The sequence below is a fragment of the Coregonus lavaretus genome, assembly GCF_964263955.1.
Source record: "Coregonus lavaretus genome assembly, chromosome: 4".
Taxonomy (NCBI): Eukaryota; Metazoa; Chordata; class Actinopteri; order Salmoniformes; family Salmonidae; genus Coregonus; species Coregonus lavaretus.
In genome coordinates this window covers 66562756-66581995 of record NC_139991.1, presented here as the reverse complement: position 1 = coordinate 66581995, position 19240 = coordinate 66562756, and the positions used below count along the sequence as shown (strand labels likewise).

The 19240-nt window shown below is 40.8% G+C and overlaps 3 protein-coding genes across 9 annotated transcripts in view; 2 read left to right on the top strand and 1 right to left on the bottom strand.

Annotated features, from left to right (window-relative positions):
* The first annotated feature begins 17 nt into the window (after window positions 1-17).
* On the top strand, window positions 18-11402 carry med22 (mediator complex subunit 22). 4 transcript variants are annotated; one of them, XM_084159912.1, is made up of 6 exons: window positions 18-105; window positions 2694-2806; window positions 3968-4115; window positions 4253-4333; window positions 6250-6458; window positions 10337-10871. In XM_084159912.1, the coding sequence occupies exons 3-6, from the start codon at window positions 3993-3995 to the stop codon at window positions 10521-10523; spliced, it is 600 nt and encodes a 199-aa protein (XP_084016038.1). In that variant the 5' UTR covers window positions 18-105; window positions 2694-2806; window positions 3968-3992; the 3' UTR covers window positions 10524-10871. The 4 variants fall into 4 exon arrangements, with proteins under 4 accessions (XP_084016038.1, XP_084016037.1, XP_084016040.1 ...); XM_084159911.1 differs by lacking the exon at window positions 2694-2806 and having other exon boundaries at window positions 10337-11402; XM_084159914.1 differs by lacking the exon at window positions 10337-10871 and having other exon boundaries at window positions 6250-8825.
* cUnh9orf78 (chromosome Un C9orf78 homolog) lies at window positions 10850-14666 on the bottom strand. The gene is made up of 9 exons (XM_084159910.1): window positions 14473-14666; window positions 14239-14298; window positions 13720-13771; window positions 13532-13602; window positions 13350-13430; window positions 12909-13106; window positions 12496-12632; window positions 12115-12225; window positions 10850-11883 (listed from the first exon to the last, which is right to left on the bottom strand). Exons 1-9 carry the CDS (start codon window positions 14550-14552, stop codon window positions 11786-11788), a joined length of 888 nt encoding a protein of 295 aa, XP_084016036.1. The 5' UTR covers window positions 14553-14666; the 3' UTR covers window positions 10850-11785.
* A 4187-nt stretch (window positions 14667-18853) lies between these two features.
* LOC311128460 (ubiquitin carboxyl-terminal hydrolase 20-like) overlaps window positions 18854-19240 on the top strand; it is a 28451-nt gene continuing 28064 nt past the window's right edge. For all 4 annotated transcript variants that reach the window (XR_014613211.1, XM_084160615.1, XM_084160616.1 and 1 more), the window contains exon 1: window positions 18854-18976. The gene's annotated coding sequence lies outside the window, so the exon portion shown is untranslated. The remainder of the gene's footprint in view (window positions 18977-19240) is intronic.

Here is a 19240-nt window from a genome sequence, read left to right as displayed (position 1 = left end):
AGTACCGCGATACCTTTATGTGACGTCATGAACAATCGACGGCAGTGGGGATTTTGAACGGAATGTTTCTATTTTCATAAATAGTATATTTCAATGTATTAGGAGGTACGTGATGTTTTATATTACTGTATATAGCGTGTACAAATATAATATCTTAGTATTAACGATTTTTAGTTGAGTTAATCCATTTCTCCTAAGTGGCAGTAGCGGTGGGTGCGTGCGTAAAATCACTGGGAAGCCAGAAAAAAAGCAATATTACAACCTGTGTTGTGATAAATGCGTCGTTTGCTCTATAAATCCTGTTAGTTAATGCCTTGCGACCGTGATATATACAATAAATTCAACCACACCTTTGTTTCATCACAAAAACCGGAGAGCAACCTCTGTCCGGTGAAGTCCACAAAGCATATAGCATGTAACAAACAGTTACATGACCTACAGCATTTTCGGACCACTTAATTTAGAACCACGGAGAGTTAATGCAAGTCGCAAAGAAACCAGGAGCTGCCTCCACTAGTCCAGCACCATTTCAACTTCAACATTTAAACATCATCAATCACCTATGCTTAGTCTAATACAGTGACGACTTAAAGATACCAAAAACAATTTAGTCCAATCATTTTAAGTTAAACATGATGTCGATCTCCATGTTTCTGATTTCTGTGCTTGTTTGTGCAAGTAGAAAATACATGTTGACTCACCCTACTTGTAGAGAAACGCCAATGCCATCCTCCTCTCTTTCACGTTGACGAAACGGACTATCACTCTTGTCATACAGTACAAGCTTTTATTTATGGTTGTCTTAGGCTACCTGGCTAAAATGCTTGCTCGCTAGCCTAACTTCCTTGCATGGGTAACGTTAGCAAGTTAACATTAGCCTTCTACATCTAGCTAAATATTGAACTTCCATCCTCTCACGCCAGGGGCACAATGTATAAATTAATGGTAGGCTCAGAATCGCCGTTATAATAATTGACCAGTACAGAGAACCACAAGTCCAAATCGCTATCTCCATCCATGGCTAATATAGGAAAGGGACAATTTTAGCTAGCTAGCCACTGGAGGACAACACAATTAGATGCAACAAGTCAAGTTGTTTCTGTCAATGACTTACATTCTATGCGATTTGACAGGAGTGATGCCAAATCCAAACTGGCTTCCTTTGCCACTTTTTTTTTGGTGTGCCAGGACCATTCACAGTTGAGCTCACTCAGTTTAGTGCCGCTGATTGGCTATTATTTGGTACTTCTTTTTTTTTTATCAAGGGAGGCCAAATGCTCGCTGGCTTCCCTTGCATTCAATGCTACAGGCCAGATAGCATCAGATAGACCAGACAGCGTCAGATAGATGCCAAATATTATAAAAAATTACTAAATTGTTTTTTCTCCCTCATCAATCTACACACAATACACCATAATGACAAAGCAAAAACAGGTTTTTAGAAATGTGTGCAAATGTAAAAAAAATATAAAAAAATACAACTGAAATATGACATTTACATAAATATTCAGACCCTTTACTCAGTACTTTGTTGAAGCTCCTTTGGCAGCGATTACAGCCTTGAGTCTTCTTGGGTATGACGCTACAAGCTTGGCACACCTGTATTTGGGGAGTTTCTCAGATTCTTCTCGGCAGATCCTCTCAATCTCTGTCAGGTATGGAAAAAAAACACTCACTAACTGTAAGTCGCTCTGGATAAAAGCGTCTGGTAAAATGACTAAAATGTAAAACATTGAATGGGGAGCGTCGCTGCACAGCTATTTTCAGGTCTCTCCAGAGATGTTCGATCAGGTTTAAGTCCGGGCTCTGGCAGGGCCACTCAAGGACATTCAGAGACTTGTCTCAAAGCCACTCCTGCGTTGTCTTGGCTGTGTGCTTAGGGTCGTTGTCCTGTTGGAAGGTGAACCGTCGCCCCAGTCTGAGGTCCTGAGCGCTCTGGAGCAGGTTTTCATCAAGGATCTCTGTACTTTGCTCCGTTAATCTTTCCCTCGATCCTGACTAGTCTCCCAGTCCCTGCCGCTGAAAAACATCCCCACAGCATGATGCTGCCACCACCATGCTTCACCGTAGGGATGGTGCCAGGTTTCTTCCAGACGTGACGCTTTGCATTCAGGCCAAAGAGTTCAATCTTGGTTTCATCAGACCAGAGAATCTTGTTTCTCATGGTCTGAGAGTCCTTTAGGTGCCTTTTGGCAAACTCCAAGTAGGCTGTCATGTGCCTTTTACTGAGGATTGACTTCCGTCTGGCCACTCTACCAAAAAGGCCTGATTGGTGGAGTGCTGCAGAGATGGTTTTCCTTCTGTAAGGTTCTCCCATCTCCACAGAGGAACTGTGGAGCTCTGTCAGAGTGACCATCGGTTTCTTGGTCACCTCCCTGACCAAGGCTCTTCTCCCCCGATTGCTCAGTTTGGCCGGCCGGCCAGCTCTAGGAAGAGTCTTGGTGGTTCCAAACGTCTTCCATTTAAGAATGATGGAGGCCACTGTGTTCTTGGGGACCTTCAATGCTGCAGATATTTTTTGGTACCCTTCCCCAGATCTGTGCCTCGACACAATCCTGTCTCTGAGCTCTACAGACAATTCCTTCGACCTCATGGCTTGGTTTTTGCTCTGACATGCACTGTCAACTGTGGGACCTTATATAGACAGGTGTATGCTTTTCCAAATCATGTCCAATCAATTGAATTTACCACAGGTGGACTCCAATCAAGTTGTAGAAACATCTCAAGGATGATCAATGGAAACAGGATGCACCTGAGCTCAATTTCCAGTTTCATAGCAAAGAGTCTGAATACTTATGTAAATAAGGTATTTCTGTTTTATATTTTTTTTTATAAATGTGCAAAAATGTCTAAAAATCTGTTTTTGCTTTTTATTTATAGGGTATTGTGTGTTGATTGATGATGAAAACAATTAATTTAATCAGTTTTAGAATAAGGCTGTAACTTAACGAAATGTGGGGAAGGGGTCTGAATACTTTTCCGAATGCACTGTACAGTACATTCAGCCTCTTGGGAATTGAAGGAAAATTATGAAAAACAGAGAGATTATTTGATTTTTTTGGGAAACCCGGCTTCCCTTGGCATTCATGAATACACGCCACTGCCAAGTAGAGAAAGTCAAGACATTGGCCCATGGGGCTGGAGATTGGAGGTGTCCGGTGAGAGAAAGGCAGGTTGAGGTTGCCAGGGTCAGAGTAGTACAGAAAGTGTCGTATGCTGAAGCAGTGAAGAGAGTGGTAGAGGAAGATGGGTTCAGGGTGAGGGATCCTGAGAGGATTCCTGTGAGTAGGCCGAGGTCAATAGAGAGGGATGGGAATAATATGTGCTTCAGTAAGTTGGGTTTATTAGCATTCATAGCCATGGTTGTCAACTGTACTGCAGAAATGGAACGTAAGTCACAGAAAATAGAGGTTGTGGTGGCAGCTGCAGAGAAGTACTTGGGATTGTACTTGGGAAGTACTTGGGACTGTTGGAGCTAGGAACACAAGCATTTTGCTACACCCGCAATAACATCTGCTAAATATGTGTATGCGAACAATACAATTTGATTTGATTGCGAGGTTTTACTGCAGAAGAGTTGCAGGGGATGTTGAGTGGTGGTGTTCTGTCCTCTCAGACCGTTGGCCTGGAGTAGGATTAGATAGGGTTAAATAGTGGAATGAGGTGGTGGGTTTTTTAGTGAGGGCTAATAGTTGGCAGGGTAATGTTCTTTTCCCCCAATTTTGTATTACCAGAATTTTATATAGGTAGGTCGTGACTGTCTTCACACTCCGGTACAGGAGGTGGCAGTGTATGCACCTAAAAGTTGGATGCGATCCCCCAACCCAATCCCAAAAAAGAAGAAGAAGTAAAGACATCGCACTGATGATGTGCACTAGCCAATGCCATGCCGTTTTATTTTGCTGCCTAACTACAGTATAACGTGGGCGTATTTTGAATGTTGTATATCTCCTTTATTTGCTTTTAGGGGTTTGTTTACATTCCTGAATACGATGGCCAATCAAAGAGCGCTCCCTCAAAGCAAGGAGAGTCTTCTTCAGAACTACAACAAAAGACTGAAGGATGATATCAGGTCCATTCTAGACAACCTCACGGAAATCATCAAAACCGCAAAGGTAGCTGTAACGTTACTGTGTGTGTGTGTGTGGGTGGGTGCGAGTGAGCAAGAGAGCGAGAGAAACAGACAAAGGAGTTTTCTTCTAGTGTTTTTTTTTACTGTTCAACCAAAATGTGTTGTGTTGTTTTGCTCCAGGTAGAGGATGAGACACAGGTCTCTCGGGCTACACAGGCTGAGCAGGACCACTATGAGATGCACGTCAGAGCAGCCAACATCGTAAGTACATGCCAGCCAGACTCCCTCGAGACTAGGAGAGCTTTCCTTCAACTTTAAACCCCAGAGTGTACAGTCGTGGTCAGAAGTTTTGAGAATGACACAAATACTAATTTTCACAAAGTCTGCTGCCTCAGTTTTGATGATGGCAATTTGCATATACTCCACAATGTCATGAAGAGTGATCAGATGAATTGCAAAGTCCCTCTTTGCCATGAAAATGAACTTAATCCCAAAAAAACATTTCCACTGCATTTCAGCCCTGCCACAAAAGGACCAGCTGCCATCATGTCAGTGATTCTCTCGTTAACACAGGTGAGAGTGTTGACGAGGACACGGCTGGAGATCACTCTGTCATGCTGATTGAGTTAGAATAACAGACTGGAAGCTTTAAAAGGGTGGTGCTTGAAATCATTGTTCTTCCTCTGTTAACCATGGTTACCTGCAAGGAAACATGTGCCGTCATCATTGCTTTGCACAAAAAGGGCTTAACAGGCAAGGATATTGCTGCTAGTAAGATTGCATCTAAATCAACCATTTATCGGATCATCAAGAACTTGAAGGAGAGCGGTTCAATTGTTGTGAAGACGGTTCAATTGTTGTGAAGAAGGCGTCAGGGCGCCCAAGAAAGTCCAGCAAGCGCCAGGACCGTCTCCTAAAGTTGATTCAGCTGCGGGATCGGGGCACCACCAGTGCAGAGCTTGCTCAGAAATGGCAGCAGGCAGGTGTGACTGCATCTGCACACACAGTGAGGCGAAGACTTTTGGAGGATGGCCTGGTGTCAAGAAGGGCAGCAAAGAAGCCACTTCTCTCCAGGAAAAACATCAGGTCCAGACTGATATTCTGCAAAAGGTACAGGGATTGGACTGCTGAGGACTGGGGTAAAGTCATTTTCTCTGATGAATCCCCTTTCTGATTGTTTGGGGCATCCGGAAAACACCTTGTCCAGAGAAGACAAGGTGAGCGCTACCATCAGTCCTGTGTCATGCCAACAGTAAAGCATCCTGAGACCATTCATGTGTGGGGTTGCTTCTCAGCCAAGGGAGTGGGCTCACTCACAATTTTGCCTAAGAACACAGCCATGAATAAAGAATGGTACCAACACATCCTCCGAGAGCAACTTCTCCCAACAATCCAAGAATAGTTTGGTGACGACCAATGCCTTTTCCAGCATGATGGAGCACCTTGCCATAAGGCAAAAGTGATAACTAAGTGGCTCAGGGAACAAAACATCGACATTTTTGGTCCATGGCCAGGAAACTCCCCAGACCTTAATCCCATTGAGAACTTGTGGTCGATCCTCAAGAGGCGGGTGGACAAACAAAAACCCACAAATTCTGACAAACTCCAAGCATTGATTATGCAAGAATGGGCTGCCATCAGTCAGGATGTGGCCCAGAAGTTAATTGACAGCATGCCAGGGCGGATTGCAGAGGTCTTGAAAAAGAAGGGTCAACATTGCAAATATTGACTCTTTGCATAAACGTAATGTAATTGTCAATAAAAGCCTTTGACACTAATGGAATGCTTGTAATTATACTTCAGTATACCATAGTAACATCTGACAAAAATATCTCATAATACTGAAGCAGCGAACTTTGTGAAGACCAATACTTGTGTCATTCTCAAAACTTTTGACCACGACTGTATATTCATGTCACTTGCTTAGTGAAGTGAATGGTCGAATTGGAATTCAATCCTGGGGCGTGTTCATTTGGGCCTGTAATGGAAAACATTTGAGAACATTTTGGAACAGAAAACTCAAATGAGCATTTCTTATTGAACAATTCCAGGTAGTCCCACCCTGTTTGTCTGTTTCTTCCCCATTTGGTGCATAATGAACATGACCCTGTATTGAGTGCATGTTACAAGGCAAAAGCACCAGTGATAATCCCAGTGATTTGTTGTTGTGTCTGAAGGTGCGTGCGGGCGAGTCCCTGATGAAGCTAGTGTCGGACCTGAAACAGTTCCTGATCCTCAACGACTTCCCGTCGGTCAACGAGGCCATCAGCCTGCAGAACCAGCAGCTGCGCTCGCTGCAGGAGGAGTGCGACAAGAAGCTCACCTCGCTCCGTGATGAGATCGCAATCGACCTGTACGAGCTAGAGGAAGAATATTACTCCTCCAGGTACAAGTAGGCTCATTCTGCACAGTCGCAGTTCATGTGGTCCACTCTATCATGACCTATTGCCCCTATTCCCCCTCACCTTCGTGCCTTATGAAGAGTTGATCTTACCCCACCACCTCAGTCATCCCCATTAGTCCTTTAGTGTCTCTGTATGTTGCGTCAACTTCATTAGAATATCCAAATGCTGGTTTCAACAGCAAAATAGATGGTTGATCTATGGGCAAAGTTCATTTGCAGTACATTCACCATGAGAAATCTCATCTCATTTGGTTGAAAATTCAATGAAGTGCCTTGTTTGTAATGCCTTTTTTTAAATGTATGATAGATTGTAGGTCTCTACATGGTAAATGTTATACCCAATCATAAGTGTGGTTCTAGTGTACACTATATACACAAAAGTATGTGGGCACCCCTTCAAATTAGTGGATTCGGCTATTTCAGCCACACCCGTTGCTGACAGGTGTATAAAATCGAGCACACAGCCATGCAATCTCCATAGCCAAACATTGGCACTAGAATGGCCTTACTGAAGAGCTCAGTGACTTTCAACGTGGCACCGCCATAGGAATCCACCTTTCCAACAAGTCAGTTCGTCACATTTCTGCCCTGCTAGAGCTGCCCTGGTCAACTGTAAGTGCTGTTATTGTGAAGTGGAAATGTCTAGGAGCAACAAGTGGTAGGCCACACAATCTCACAGAACGGGACCGCAGAATGCTGAAGAGCGTAGCGCATAAAAATTGTCTGTCCTCGGTTGCAACATTCACTACCAAGTTCTAAACTGCCTCTGGAAGCAACGTCAGCACAATAACTCTTCGTCGGGAGCTTCATGAAATGGGTTTCCATGGCCGAGCAGCCGCACACAAGCGTCGGCTGGAGTGGACTCTGGAGCAGTGGAAACGCGTTCTCTGGAGTGATGAATCACGCTTCACCATCTAGCTGTCCAACGGCTGAATCTGGGTTTGGTGGATGCCAGGAGAACGCTACATGCCCGAATGCATAGTGCCAACTGTAAAGTTTGGTCGAGGAGGAGTAATGGTTTTTCATGGTTCGGGCTGTTTTTCATGGTTCGGGCTAGGCCCTTGAGTTCCAGTGAAGGGAAATCTGAACGCTACAGCATACAAAGACATTCTAGACGATTCTGTTCTTCCAACTTTGTGGTAACAGTTTGGGGAAGGCCCTTTCCTGTTTCAGCATGACAATGCCCTGTGCACAAAGCGAGGTCCATACAGAAATGGTTTGTCGAGATTGGTGTGGAAGAACTTGACTGGCCTGCACAGAGCCCTGACCTCAACCCCATCGAACACCTTTGGAATGAATTGGAACGTCGACTGCGAGCCAGGCCTAATCGCCCAACATCAGTGCCCGACATCACTAATGCTCTTGTGGCTGAATGGAAGCAAGTCCCCACAGCAATGTTCCAACATCTATTGGAAAGCCTTCCCAGAAGAGTGGATGCTGTTATAGCAGCAAATGGGGGACCAACTTCATATTAATGCCCATGATTTTGGAATGAGATGTTCGACGAGCAGGTGTCAACATACTTTTGGTCATGTAGTGTATCGAGTTGCTGTATTCTTCCTCAGTTCTTTGTAATAGGCTCAAGTGGATGTGATGACTGAGAGAACATATACAGTTTATAGGTATCTAGGTAACAAATTCACAAGCTTTACAGTCAGTATTTGTGGACTGGTGAATGGATGTAGTTGTCTGCTCAAATGTGGATAGGATCCTTTAGTAACTATTCAATCATGTAATTGAAAGATTTGTGTAAACTCAGAGCAAACTGCTCAGGAAGGAAAGGGAAATGTAAGAAAAAACATGTTGAAAAACTAAAACTATGCTACTATCACACAGTCACTGGAAGATAATTTCTACAATCAAAAGTATATTGTCTTTCTAACCCTAATTATAAATTGTGGATGTGTAGGTCCATAAACCATTGTGTAATCACACCAGGCATTTGTGTTATTTATTTTCTATAGAATCGTTTTAGACTGGAAGGTGCTAGACAAATCTAATCTCTATGAGGGTTCCATAAACTTTGCATTGAACGGAATCCAGTGTTGTGTCTGTACGATTTCGTCCCCAGATAGCCTACAATTGACCAAGCCAGTAACCGTGAAAACTGTGTTCCCAAAGCATGCACTGTTGCACACACATCAACTATGACAATATGTATTTAGTCTGTGTCAGTGACCTGCATAGACCAATGATGTATATAAACCCTGGATTGCTGATGCTATGTATTGACCATTGAGAGGCTTTGAAGCCACCAGTCGGCCATATTGGCACTCCCTAGTAGGAGCAGTCCTCCATAGGAATGAATGAATGGAATTCTACAATATTTCAATTAAATGTTTCAAGGACAAAATTACATGTATTTCAGTGTTTTTGTTGTTGTAGTGGGGACAGTAACATTAGTCATCTTTAAAAATATATATATTTGTAAGGACTGAAAATATATAATTTATGTTTAGCTCACATAATATTATTTAAAAGTATGAAATAAGGTGTCTGTAATAGAATAAATGTGCCAAAAATGAATGTATACATTAATAAATGCATTTCTATAACTTCCAAAAATATTTTTTACAATGGTGGGAGAGTGCCAAGATGGAGGCACCGTGGCTTCAACACAGCACCCTCTATTGGTAGTCTAGTGTATAAATAATTGGCATAGACCCAGTCTTTATCTTTATAAACACTGAAAAATAAACTAGAGACAAAACAATGTAGTTCTCTGTCTAATTTGTTTACTGTGAGAAATCTAGCTGTCTCTCTAGATGCTGCTTTTATGCATGCAAGGTGTTGGGGCCCCTCTTTTTCTCTGCCTGTGCATTTCCTGTTATTTGCCCTGCATCAGGACCTAATGCTTCTTCTGGGATTAGGATTACACAGCTAGGTGATACGAACTAGGATTGTCACGATACCAGTATTGTGTATCGTGATACCTGATTTTCCTTGGCAAAAAGGAAATCACAAAGCAGACTAAACTCTTTGGTCCTTTAAAAAACCTACTGTATACATTTTACATTTTGATACCTGATTTTCCTTGGCAAAAAGGAAATCACAAAGCAGACTAAACTCTTTGGTCCTTTAAAAAACCTACTGTATACATTTTACATTTTAGTCATTTAGCAGACGCTCTTATCCAGAGTGCATACGTTTTCACTTTTTTCACATGGGATTCTGGGTGACATCATCAGGCTGTTTGTTTCCAACATTAGGACTGTTTTCCTCAGGAAATTCAGTACGCTTCATGTTTTGTTTCTTTGCCACGATACCTCTGAGTATCACAATACTTGTATTGTGACAACCCTAATACCAACAACCACTGTATCTAACAGTCAGTTACAGATGACCCAACTCTACATTTACATTTAAGTCATTTAGCAGACCCTCTTATCCATAGCGATTTACAGGAGCAATTATGGTTAAGTGCCTTGCTCAAGGGCACATTGACAGATTTCTCACCTACTCATTGACCCTTTGCTCCAGGTCATGTTTCATTGATTGTGTTGCATTTGGAAATGGAAACAAAACAAACTGTGTCCAGTTTACCATCTTTGAGACCGCATTGCAGCTGTTAATAGCGAAGACGGACAGGAATGAAAGACTACAGGCACATTTATTTAGGGATATGATCACAGCACCAGACACTAGACCTCCTGGCTAACATTCCTCTGTAATCCTTTTAGAGCTTAAGCTTTTACTTCATACTGCTATTCCCTGCTTTTTGTGTGCATCATTCCTGTGTCTGTCTCTTTAAGGCATGTGTGTGTCTGTACTCTACCAGATGTGAGTCAGACACACACCTCTCCTCTCCTTTCTGTGCTTTGCTGATTCTATGCCCCTCTATGGTTTTTGTTCTGGTAAAGCTACGGTCAGTGGGACAGTTCCGACCTGCCCCTATGTGAGGCCTACCGGCGTTGGGACAGTTGGGCATCCCCGGACAGGGGTGCCACCTCCGGGTCAGCCCAGGGGGTTGAGGAGGACACAGATGGACCTGCCTCACAGGAGACCACCCCCAAACACGGGACCATCACCGCGGCAGACAAGCCCTAAAGCACTGGAGCAGACCACATATGGATGGGCACATAGGAACGTAGAATGGACCTCTACCTCCAACACTGTGTGTCACTCAGATTCTCACAGTGGTACGTAGATTAGTGTTCGTGTATCATAGTCTATCCATGTACAGTATGACAAGTCTTCCACTGTCAGTGTGTCTGTGGTGGAAATGGGGGCAAGCAAAATTGAACCAAACTAAAGACCTTTGATGTTTCTCAAGGGTATTCCTCTGTATACTTTGTAATATTACAAGGGAACAGTATGAAGCATTGATAGTATGATGAACACTGTTGATAAGCTAATGTTACACTCCAACTGCACAAATTTCACGCATACTTTATTCAATCAATAATGGTAATCCATCTCAGGTTGCTTCTCCGATAAAACAAGAAAAGGTGTGGTAATCAATTGTAACAGTTTATAAATGCTGTAAGCTCTGTAGCAACGTATCCGACCAAATGGATAAAGTATGTTATTCATTTTTAAAAGTTTGGACAATATTAGAAATAATACTTTATGCAACTAGTGTGAAGACTATTAGCTGGCCCAAATAACTTTAAAACGCTGTCTCCCCAAAATCTGACCAAGACTTCTTGGTTTTGTCTAATATCCCCATTACGTACATTGTTGAGATTTAGTTTGAAAGACATTTCAGTTATCCCAGTGGCAGAAACATGCTGCATTACTAGATGCCAATTTCTTTATTTTTGTTAAAACTTGTCTAAATGTATGACCATAAGACTGCATGTCATGCAAGTATATGGATGTTATGTTCTTGGATTTCTTTTGTAGCATTGTTTTTGTAATATTGCAATTTCAGTTAGTAAGCTTTTAGTTTCATGAAGACTTAGACAAGTGAATAAAACATCATTATAAACTCAAGCCTCTGTCTCTAATCTTTAAAAAAACAAAAACATTTCTGGAACAATCAAAAAATATAGTCTGCTACTACTACTGGTTTTGTACTGACAGAATACGTCAAAAATAACATGATACATTTATTGTAGAAACCAAGGATGGAATGACATGTGACATCACAAATAATTCTGATTTATGACATTTCACATGCTATTGATAGAATACAATACATAAATTGAGTCCCAGACAAAACAACAATGCTGGAAACAAGGCAGAAGGGGATATTTATACAAATGGACAGAGATGTTTTTTCTGTAGAAAATACTAAGCCTAGTCCTAGACTAAAAAGCATGTTCAATGGAGATTATCCAATCTCCAGTCAAAGGGAAAATCTATCCTCAGTATCTGCGGTTCATCTTCTTGAATTTCTCGTAGTGGTAGTCGTCCGTGGCCTTCTCGTTGTTAGGCCTCTTGCGATGGTTGGCTGGTTCCACAGCTGGGAGAGACATGAGAGCAGATTGACAGTTACCTTCTCTAATAGGTATATTCTCTAATATTTCAGCTAAAAATATACAAATCTTTTCATCTCAGAATTACTGTGTTATGCTATCAGTATTAGCTGTTGCGTCTCTCAAACAGTATGTGTGTTTGTATATGTCCTCTGGTCTAAATGCTATGTAGTTAAGTGGTTAATACAGTAGTGTGGTTGTGTGGGTTCTTCTCTTACCCTCTGGTCCTGGTTTCTCTGTGTCACCCACACGGAGAGGCCTGGCCTCTGGCTCCTTTGGTTTGTGTCTGTTGTGGTGTCTCTGTGGGGCGTTCACGTCTTCACGGTAGACTGGAACAAAAGACATTCACACAGTTAAAGGTCAGACCGATCAGCATGTATAAAACAGGTTGACGTGATTTGATGTCACTAATCTAATACCCCTTTCATGCTACTGAGTCAAGCCTAGCTGTACTGGGCTGGCCTGGTTACACATCCACCATAGTTTCTGGAAAGAACAATGTGGGGGGAAAATAACCAAGCCAGCACAGTATGGGCTGGGTCGGCCCTGTAGTGTGAACAGGTGTCAGTCATAGATGACATGAACATAACATGACTCACAGCGGTTGTGCTGGACATAGTTGACAGCGATGTTGGTGGGGACGAAGGAGGTGCCGTTGTCCTTCTTCTTGTTCCTCTGATCCTGCAGCAGCTTGGCCTTGGCCTCCTCCGTGAAGATGATGTTCTTTATCTTAGCACTGAAAAAAATAATGCTCTATCTAAGCTTCAAGATAGTAATAGAGGTAAACAAACACCATAGCTGTTGTGCAAGGTTTTCAGTCACTGGATTTGTTGTGGTAAGATGACGAGACATTTCTATAGTTGCTACAAACATGAATACAGATTTAACAAGAGCAAAAAAACAAAGTACACCAACAGTGTTTCCCCTAGGTTTTTTTCAGCAGCAGTGGCAGAGTTCCGAAAACTGAACACTACCACAGCTGCAGAAACATTTTGAGACCCCGGCCACTCACTCAATGCCTAGGTCCACCTCAGGGATCCCACTCAGCATCTGATTGGACAACATCTCTTCAGTCTTCTTGGCCGAGTTGACCCGGATGTTCTCCGGCAGCTCGTACAGGAGGTCCTCAGCGTTCTTCACTTTTACCTTCTGCTCCTCCGCTTCCACCAAGCCCTTCTTCTTCTTCAGCTCTGTCTCAATGTACTTCATCCTAGCCGGGGGACAGGGGGAGAGAACATTTAAAAATATATAGCAAAATATAGAACTTCAAAATTGTGACAGGGAGAGAAAATGAGTGATCTGAAACATCAGTGAGATCTCATTGGACAATAGTTGTGCTCTCTAAGAGAATGTATTTTTGTCTGTAATGTCTTTTTCGTTTTGGCATCAGCTAATGGGGATCCACTAAAATATAATCAAATGTTTAGTTTGCAGAGGTTTGTTGATAACATACATGTCGGCGTCCTCATCTCGTCTGTTGGTCTCGGCAGAGAAAGAGGTGCCCAGATTAAGGTCCCCTGTGTCATCATCAGTCCTGAAGGTGGAAAAGACACACACACACATTATAAATACAGACAAAAAATTGTCTCACACACTCACTTTAAAAGCCTGAAACTGGTAACAATAAAAGCTTACATGTCTCTGGCCCGGTCTTTTACTTTTTTCATGTCAACAACGCCCCCGGTCTTCAATTTAAAAGGGTCATTCTTTTGAGGAATGAAAGGTGAAAAGAATGTAGTTAGATGTTTAAAGCAGAAACGCAAACACGTTCAATGTCTCAACTAGTGAACAATAACACTATGTAAACAAGAAAAAAAACGTACATCACCCCCTTCGTCCAAGCGAAGTTTCTCCCCCTCCAACAATGCGGCCACGCTGAATAGCACAACATAACATAACGTTTATCATCACTTTTCAGTATCATCACTTTAAGGTATAATTGTTCAACTATTAAAGTCATTTTATAATATGCCTGTTTACTTTTTTATAATATATGCTAAATTGTACATGCCTCAGTAGGTCCAAATAACTGTCTTACTCTATCTTAACCCAATAAGCGTGCTCATTTGAGTCTTTGTAAACAAACTATGATTAAAACTATTATGTCTATCTCATGGACTGAGATAGTGATTCAATTTATCCAGCCCCATCCTTCGGCTTTATAGCAGCAAACCAAGTTGTGAGCCTGTAGTTTGGCTGAAAACCCAATGCTTAAAAAGATAAATGTTGATAATCAAATATTATTGCATAGCTTGCTGCGATATAAACTTCTAGCTTAGGTAGCTAGCTAAGTACAATTAGCTAGGGTACACAACAGAAACATAACTGTAAACTTTGCCTACCTAACTCCAGTCTGTCTTTTCCGTAAACTCTGAAGTTCTTTAGCTTCGTCCAGTTTCGATCTGAGTAGAAAAAAAATATTTGACTGATGTCAATATCAAGAACAGGAAGATAACTGCTATCTGGCAATCGAAGAGTCATTAGCCAGCTGCAGCTAGCTAGAAGCTGGCCATCATTCACGTCGTGGCTGCCTTACTAGCTAAGGTAAGCTATATTGAAAACGTCTCAAACGTTACCTAACTTCAGCTGTTATTTCGTCTTCCTCTTCATCCGAAGAGCTTTCTCTTCTCCTTCTAAAATTTTTACCCGACGGCATTGTTTTAGAAAGGATGGTAGCAAACTGTTTGTGTACACGACTTTACAGAGTACGCAGCTGCTCTTTTGCCAACAATAATAACACAGGGGACAGATTTCACCGACGGATCTATGCGCCACATCCCCCAAAACCGGACATGACGTAACACGTTTTGTTGTTTTGGCTCTCTACTCCAGCACTTTGGATTTGAAATTATACAATGACCGTGACATTAAAGTGCAGACTGTCAGCTTTAATTTGAGGGTATTTTCATCCATATTGGGTGAACCGTTCAGAAATGACAGCACTTTTTGTACATAGTCCCCCTATTTTAGGGGATCAAAAGTATTGGTACAAATTCACTTATATGTGTATTAAAGTAGTCAAAAGTTTTGTATTTGGTTCCATATTCCTAGCATGTAATGATTACATCAAGCTTGTGACTCTACAAACTTGTTGGATGCATTTGTGGTTTGTTATGTTTCTGTTTCAGATTATTTTGCGCCCAATAGAAATGAATGGTAAATAATGTATTGTGTCATTTTGGAGTCACTTTTATTGTAAATAAGAATAGAATGTTTCTAAACATTCAACATTAATGTGGATGCTACTATGATTACGTCCTTAATGAATTGTGAATAATGCTTAGTGAGAAAGTTACAGATGCACAAATATCATACCCCCATGACATGCTAACCTCTCACCATTACAATAACAGAGGAGGTTAGCATTTTTTTTTTTTTTTTTTTTTTTGGGGGGGGGCTCACTTTTGGAGCTCACTGTATGTATGGTTTATCTTGCACAGTTTTAGTTACTTGCTGGCTCTAATAAGCTGGACTCCAGAACAAAACGCAGTTCAGCTGTTCTCACCTGCATTTTCAACTGTGCTATCAAATCAAATCAAATCAAATGTTATTGGCCACATGCGCAGAATACAACAGGTGCAGACATTACAGTGAAATGCTTACTTACAGCCCTTAACCAACAGTGCATTTATTTTTAATAAAAAAAGTAAAATAAAACAACTACAAAAAAGTGTTGAGAAAAAAAGAGTAGAAGTAAAATAAAATAACAGTAGGGAGGCTATATATACAGGGGGTACCGGTGCAGAGTCAATGTACGGGGGCACCGGCTAGTTGAGGTAGTTGAAGGAATATGTACATGTGGGTAGAGTTAAAAGTGACTATGCATAAATAATTAACAGAGTAGCAGCAGCGTATTTGGCTGTATCTGACTGACAGTTTGGTTTACTGAGGTTGTGTGGTCAAGATGATTGAACTTTAGAATCGACAGTCAGTGACACCTGTAGTTTAGTTACTATGCTCACAGACTCAGGGCTAAAAAATGCCATTCAAGCTCGGTTTGTGTTATCAGGGATCCTTGGGACGTCCCTACCCTAACCATAACCCTCACCTAACCCTAACCTTAATAGGGTTCATACACGTTTTGACAGATGAAATTTCATGATTTTTAACCAAATTTCCATGACCAACAATTGGTGACGTCTCTATGTACGTATAAAAAAGTATGCGTAATGTGGTATCGACATTGGGAGGCTGCTCTCTGATCCCATGTACCATCTCATGTTGTTGTGCAAGGCATTTAACCCCCCACAAAGTAGAATACCTGTTAGGCAACTGGACTGGAGAGCTACTGAGTGTGCAGGTTTTTGATCAAGCCCTGCTCAAACACACCAGAGTCAGTTGATCAAGGTCTGGTTGAGCAGCTAATTTCTAAAATGTGGTTTGTTAGAGGGAGACTGGAATAAAAACCTACACACTCATTAGCTCTCCTGGAGGATGGTTGACCACCCTTGCTGTATAACATTGCAACATTACAACCAAATACGTTTTGTGCCTTTTGACATAATTTGCTCATTCAATATATCAAATATCAAATGGCTATGGTAGGCTACAAATATTTTTATTCAGCTGAAGCAAGCTGGAAATGTACGTTTTCGAGTTTAGTAATGTTTAACAAGTTTTGAAGCCACATAATGTAAAAGAAAGGCTACATCAAATATTTTCCTAAAATTATCGTTCGCGATTCACAAATTATTATTTTGATTCAAATGATTTGATTCATCACGATTGAACCGAGTCCCAACTAATATAATGGTGAATCGTTCATTTCGTCAAAAATTATCATTTAAATGAACCATGAATCGTTAAAAAAAAGTACATCAATTTTGTATGGCCATATTTTCGAGTGCCAGTGGAAACTGAATGTAAATTCGCGAGATCAAGATGGTTCGTACGAGGCTTGACCAACGTCGTCCCGCACACATGCAGGTCATGCGCACAAACACTTTTTTGTATTTTTTTTGTTTGCATATATATATTTTTTTTCCATTTATTTTTATTAACAACAAATCAATACAGAAAGTACATGGGGGAACACAAGTATCTATAAAGAATATACAAAGGACAATTGCGCTAGAGGGTACAATATCACATTACACAAGGACCTTAAGGGACATACACACACTTATAATTCTAACAGCTTTTTTGTTAGTAGTGCATTTAATTGTCTTAAAATATAGTTCAATTTCTTTTTGTAAGGTAAGAAAATGTGGTGTTTTGTTTGTAAATTTACATTTGTGAATATGAAATTTGGCCAAAAGAATAATGAAATTAATTACATAAAATTGTTTCAACTTATTTCTATCATAGGTAAAGAATCCAAGCAGTACATCTCTCCACAATAGTGTAAAGTCTTCATAAATGTGTTCAATTATAAATCTACTGATGTCTTGCCACAGATTCCTTACATGAATACAATGCCAAAAAAGATGCAACATCGTTTCTGGGTGATCAGTACAAAAGGTACAATTTGAATTTATGTTTTTCTTAAACTTCTTCATATAGTGGTTGGCAGGACAATATTTATGAATAATTTTAAAATAAACTTCCTTCGTTTTGTTAATAAGTAGGTATGTGTGTGGCAACATCCAAACTTTTTTCCAACATACATTATCAATAAGGTATAACTACAACATCCTGCTGAAACAAGGTTCGTATAGCTCTATTGTAGTTGAATGGACCAAAAGAGAAACAAATATTTCCTACCGATGAGTCACCAGGGTTAATGGAAGGTAGGTTCTGAGGGTCAGGTCTTGACACGTTCCTGAATAATAAAGCAACTCCTGAGGGAATGGCATCTAAAACAATTGCAAAATCTTTAGGCATTACAGGGATCTTGTAAAGTGATAAGAATTCCTTATAACTAAGTTAAAAAAACCTCTGCGTTTACAAGTTGGCTCACCAATAGGATATTATTTCGGAACCAATATTCTAAAAACAAGGAAGTATTTTTATACAATATATCCTGATTATTCCATATATAATATCTGTGTGGAGAAAAATTATGCTTATAAATTAAGGACCATGACAAGAAAATCTGCCGATGAAAAGCAGAGTTTCACTGGAACTTTGTCAATATTATAATTGCAAACTAACGTCATGCGCACAAACACAGTCGAGCTAGTGTCTATTGGGTGATGTCAGAGTTGGACATCCCAAGGATACCGAATACCATTTACTGTTATTATTATTATGTTTTATTGCAGAAAACACCAGTAGTAAACAAACAGACAAGGACAACATATATGCTAGGGGGTACAACAAATTACAGATTGTACAAAGACCTTAAAAGACACACACGTATTGATTGTTTTAACAGCTTTCTTATTGGAAGAATGTACAATGATCTTAATGTACTGCTCTAACTCCTTATAGAAAACAAGGAAGAGTGGTTTTTTATTAGTGAATTTACATTTATGAATATGACATTTTTCCATTAGCACAATTACATTTAACAGGTAAAATTGTTTTTCTTTATCCTTATTATAGTTACGGAAATGAGCAACACATTCTTCCATTCTCCTTGTATCCTTAACTCAGTTGGTAGCGCATGGCTCTTGCAAAGCCAGGGTTGTGGGTTCGATTCCTACGGGAGACCAGTAAGAAAATGTATGCACTCACTACTGTAAATTGCTCTGGATAAGACTAAAATGTAAACAGAAGTCATCAAGAATATTATAAAACTACAAATGTCTTGCCATAATCTCTTTACATGTAGACAGCGCCAAAGTAAATGCAAAACTGCTTCTGGATGCTCAACACAAAAAGTACAGTTAATGTCTGAGTTTCTTCAGGTAATGATTCGCAGGGTAATACTTTTAGATAATTCTGAAAGAGACCTCTTTGACCTTACATAAAGCAACAAGCGCCCATTCTCGCTGACGTTGAGCATAACAACACTGACGTTAAACCATGTGTGTGAGTTGGGCGGGGGGTAAAAGTGGGATGGGGTATCTCGATTCCGTACGACAGCCACAGTAGCTAGCCAGGGTACCATCGCTAGCTAGGTGTTTACCTATCTTTAACGCACGTTTTCCCTTAAATGAACGCGTCGGAATATTGCTGTGACATCGCCTGGTGTTGGTAAATAGCATTCCTTGAGATGAATGTATTTGTTATCGATGTCATCCTCGATTTCTGATGCTAGTTAGCCGTGGAAAAACAGGGCCTTCAGTTTGCAGCAGAGCTGTCATATTTCGGTGGCTCTTTAGCCAAACCATTGTACAGGAAAATGTAGTGTCTTTGATTTAATAAAAAATAAAAAAGTGTGCCTGTGTTGGCTGATGTGCAATAGTTAGCTGTTGAATTAATTGATTATCCATTCCTAGAATGCCGACGGGTTGTCAG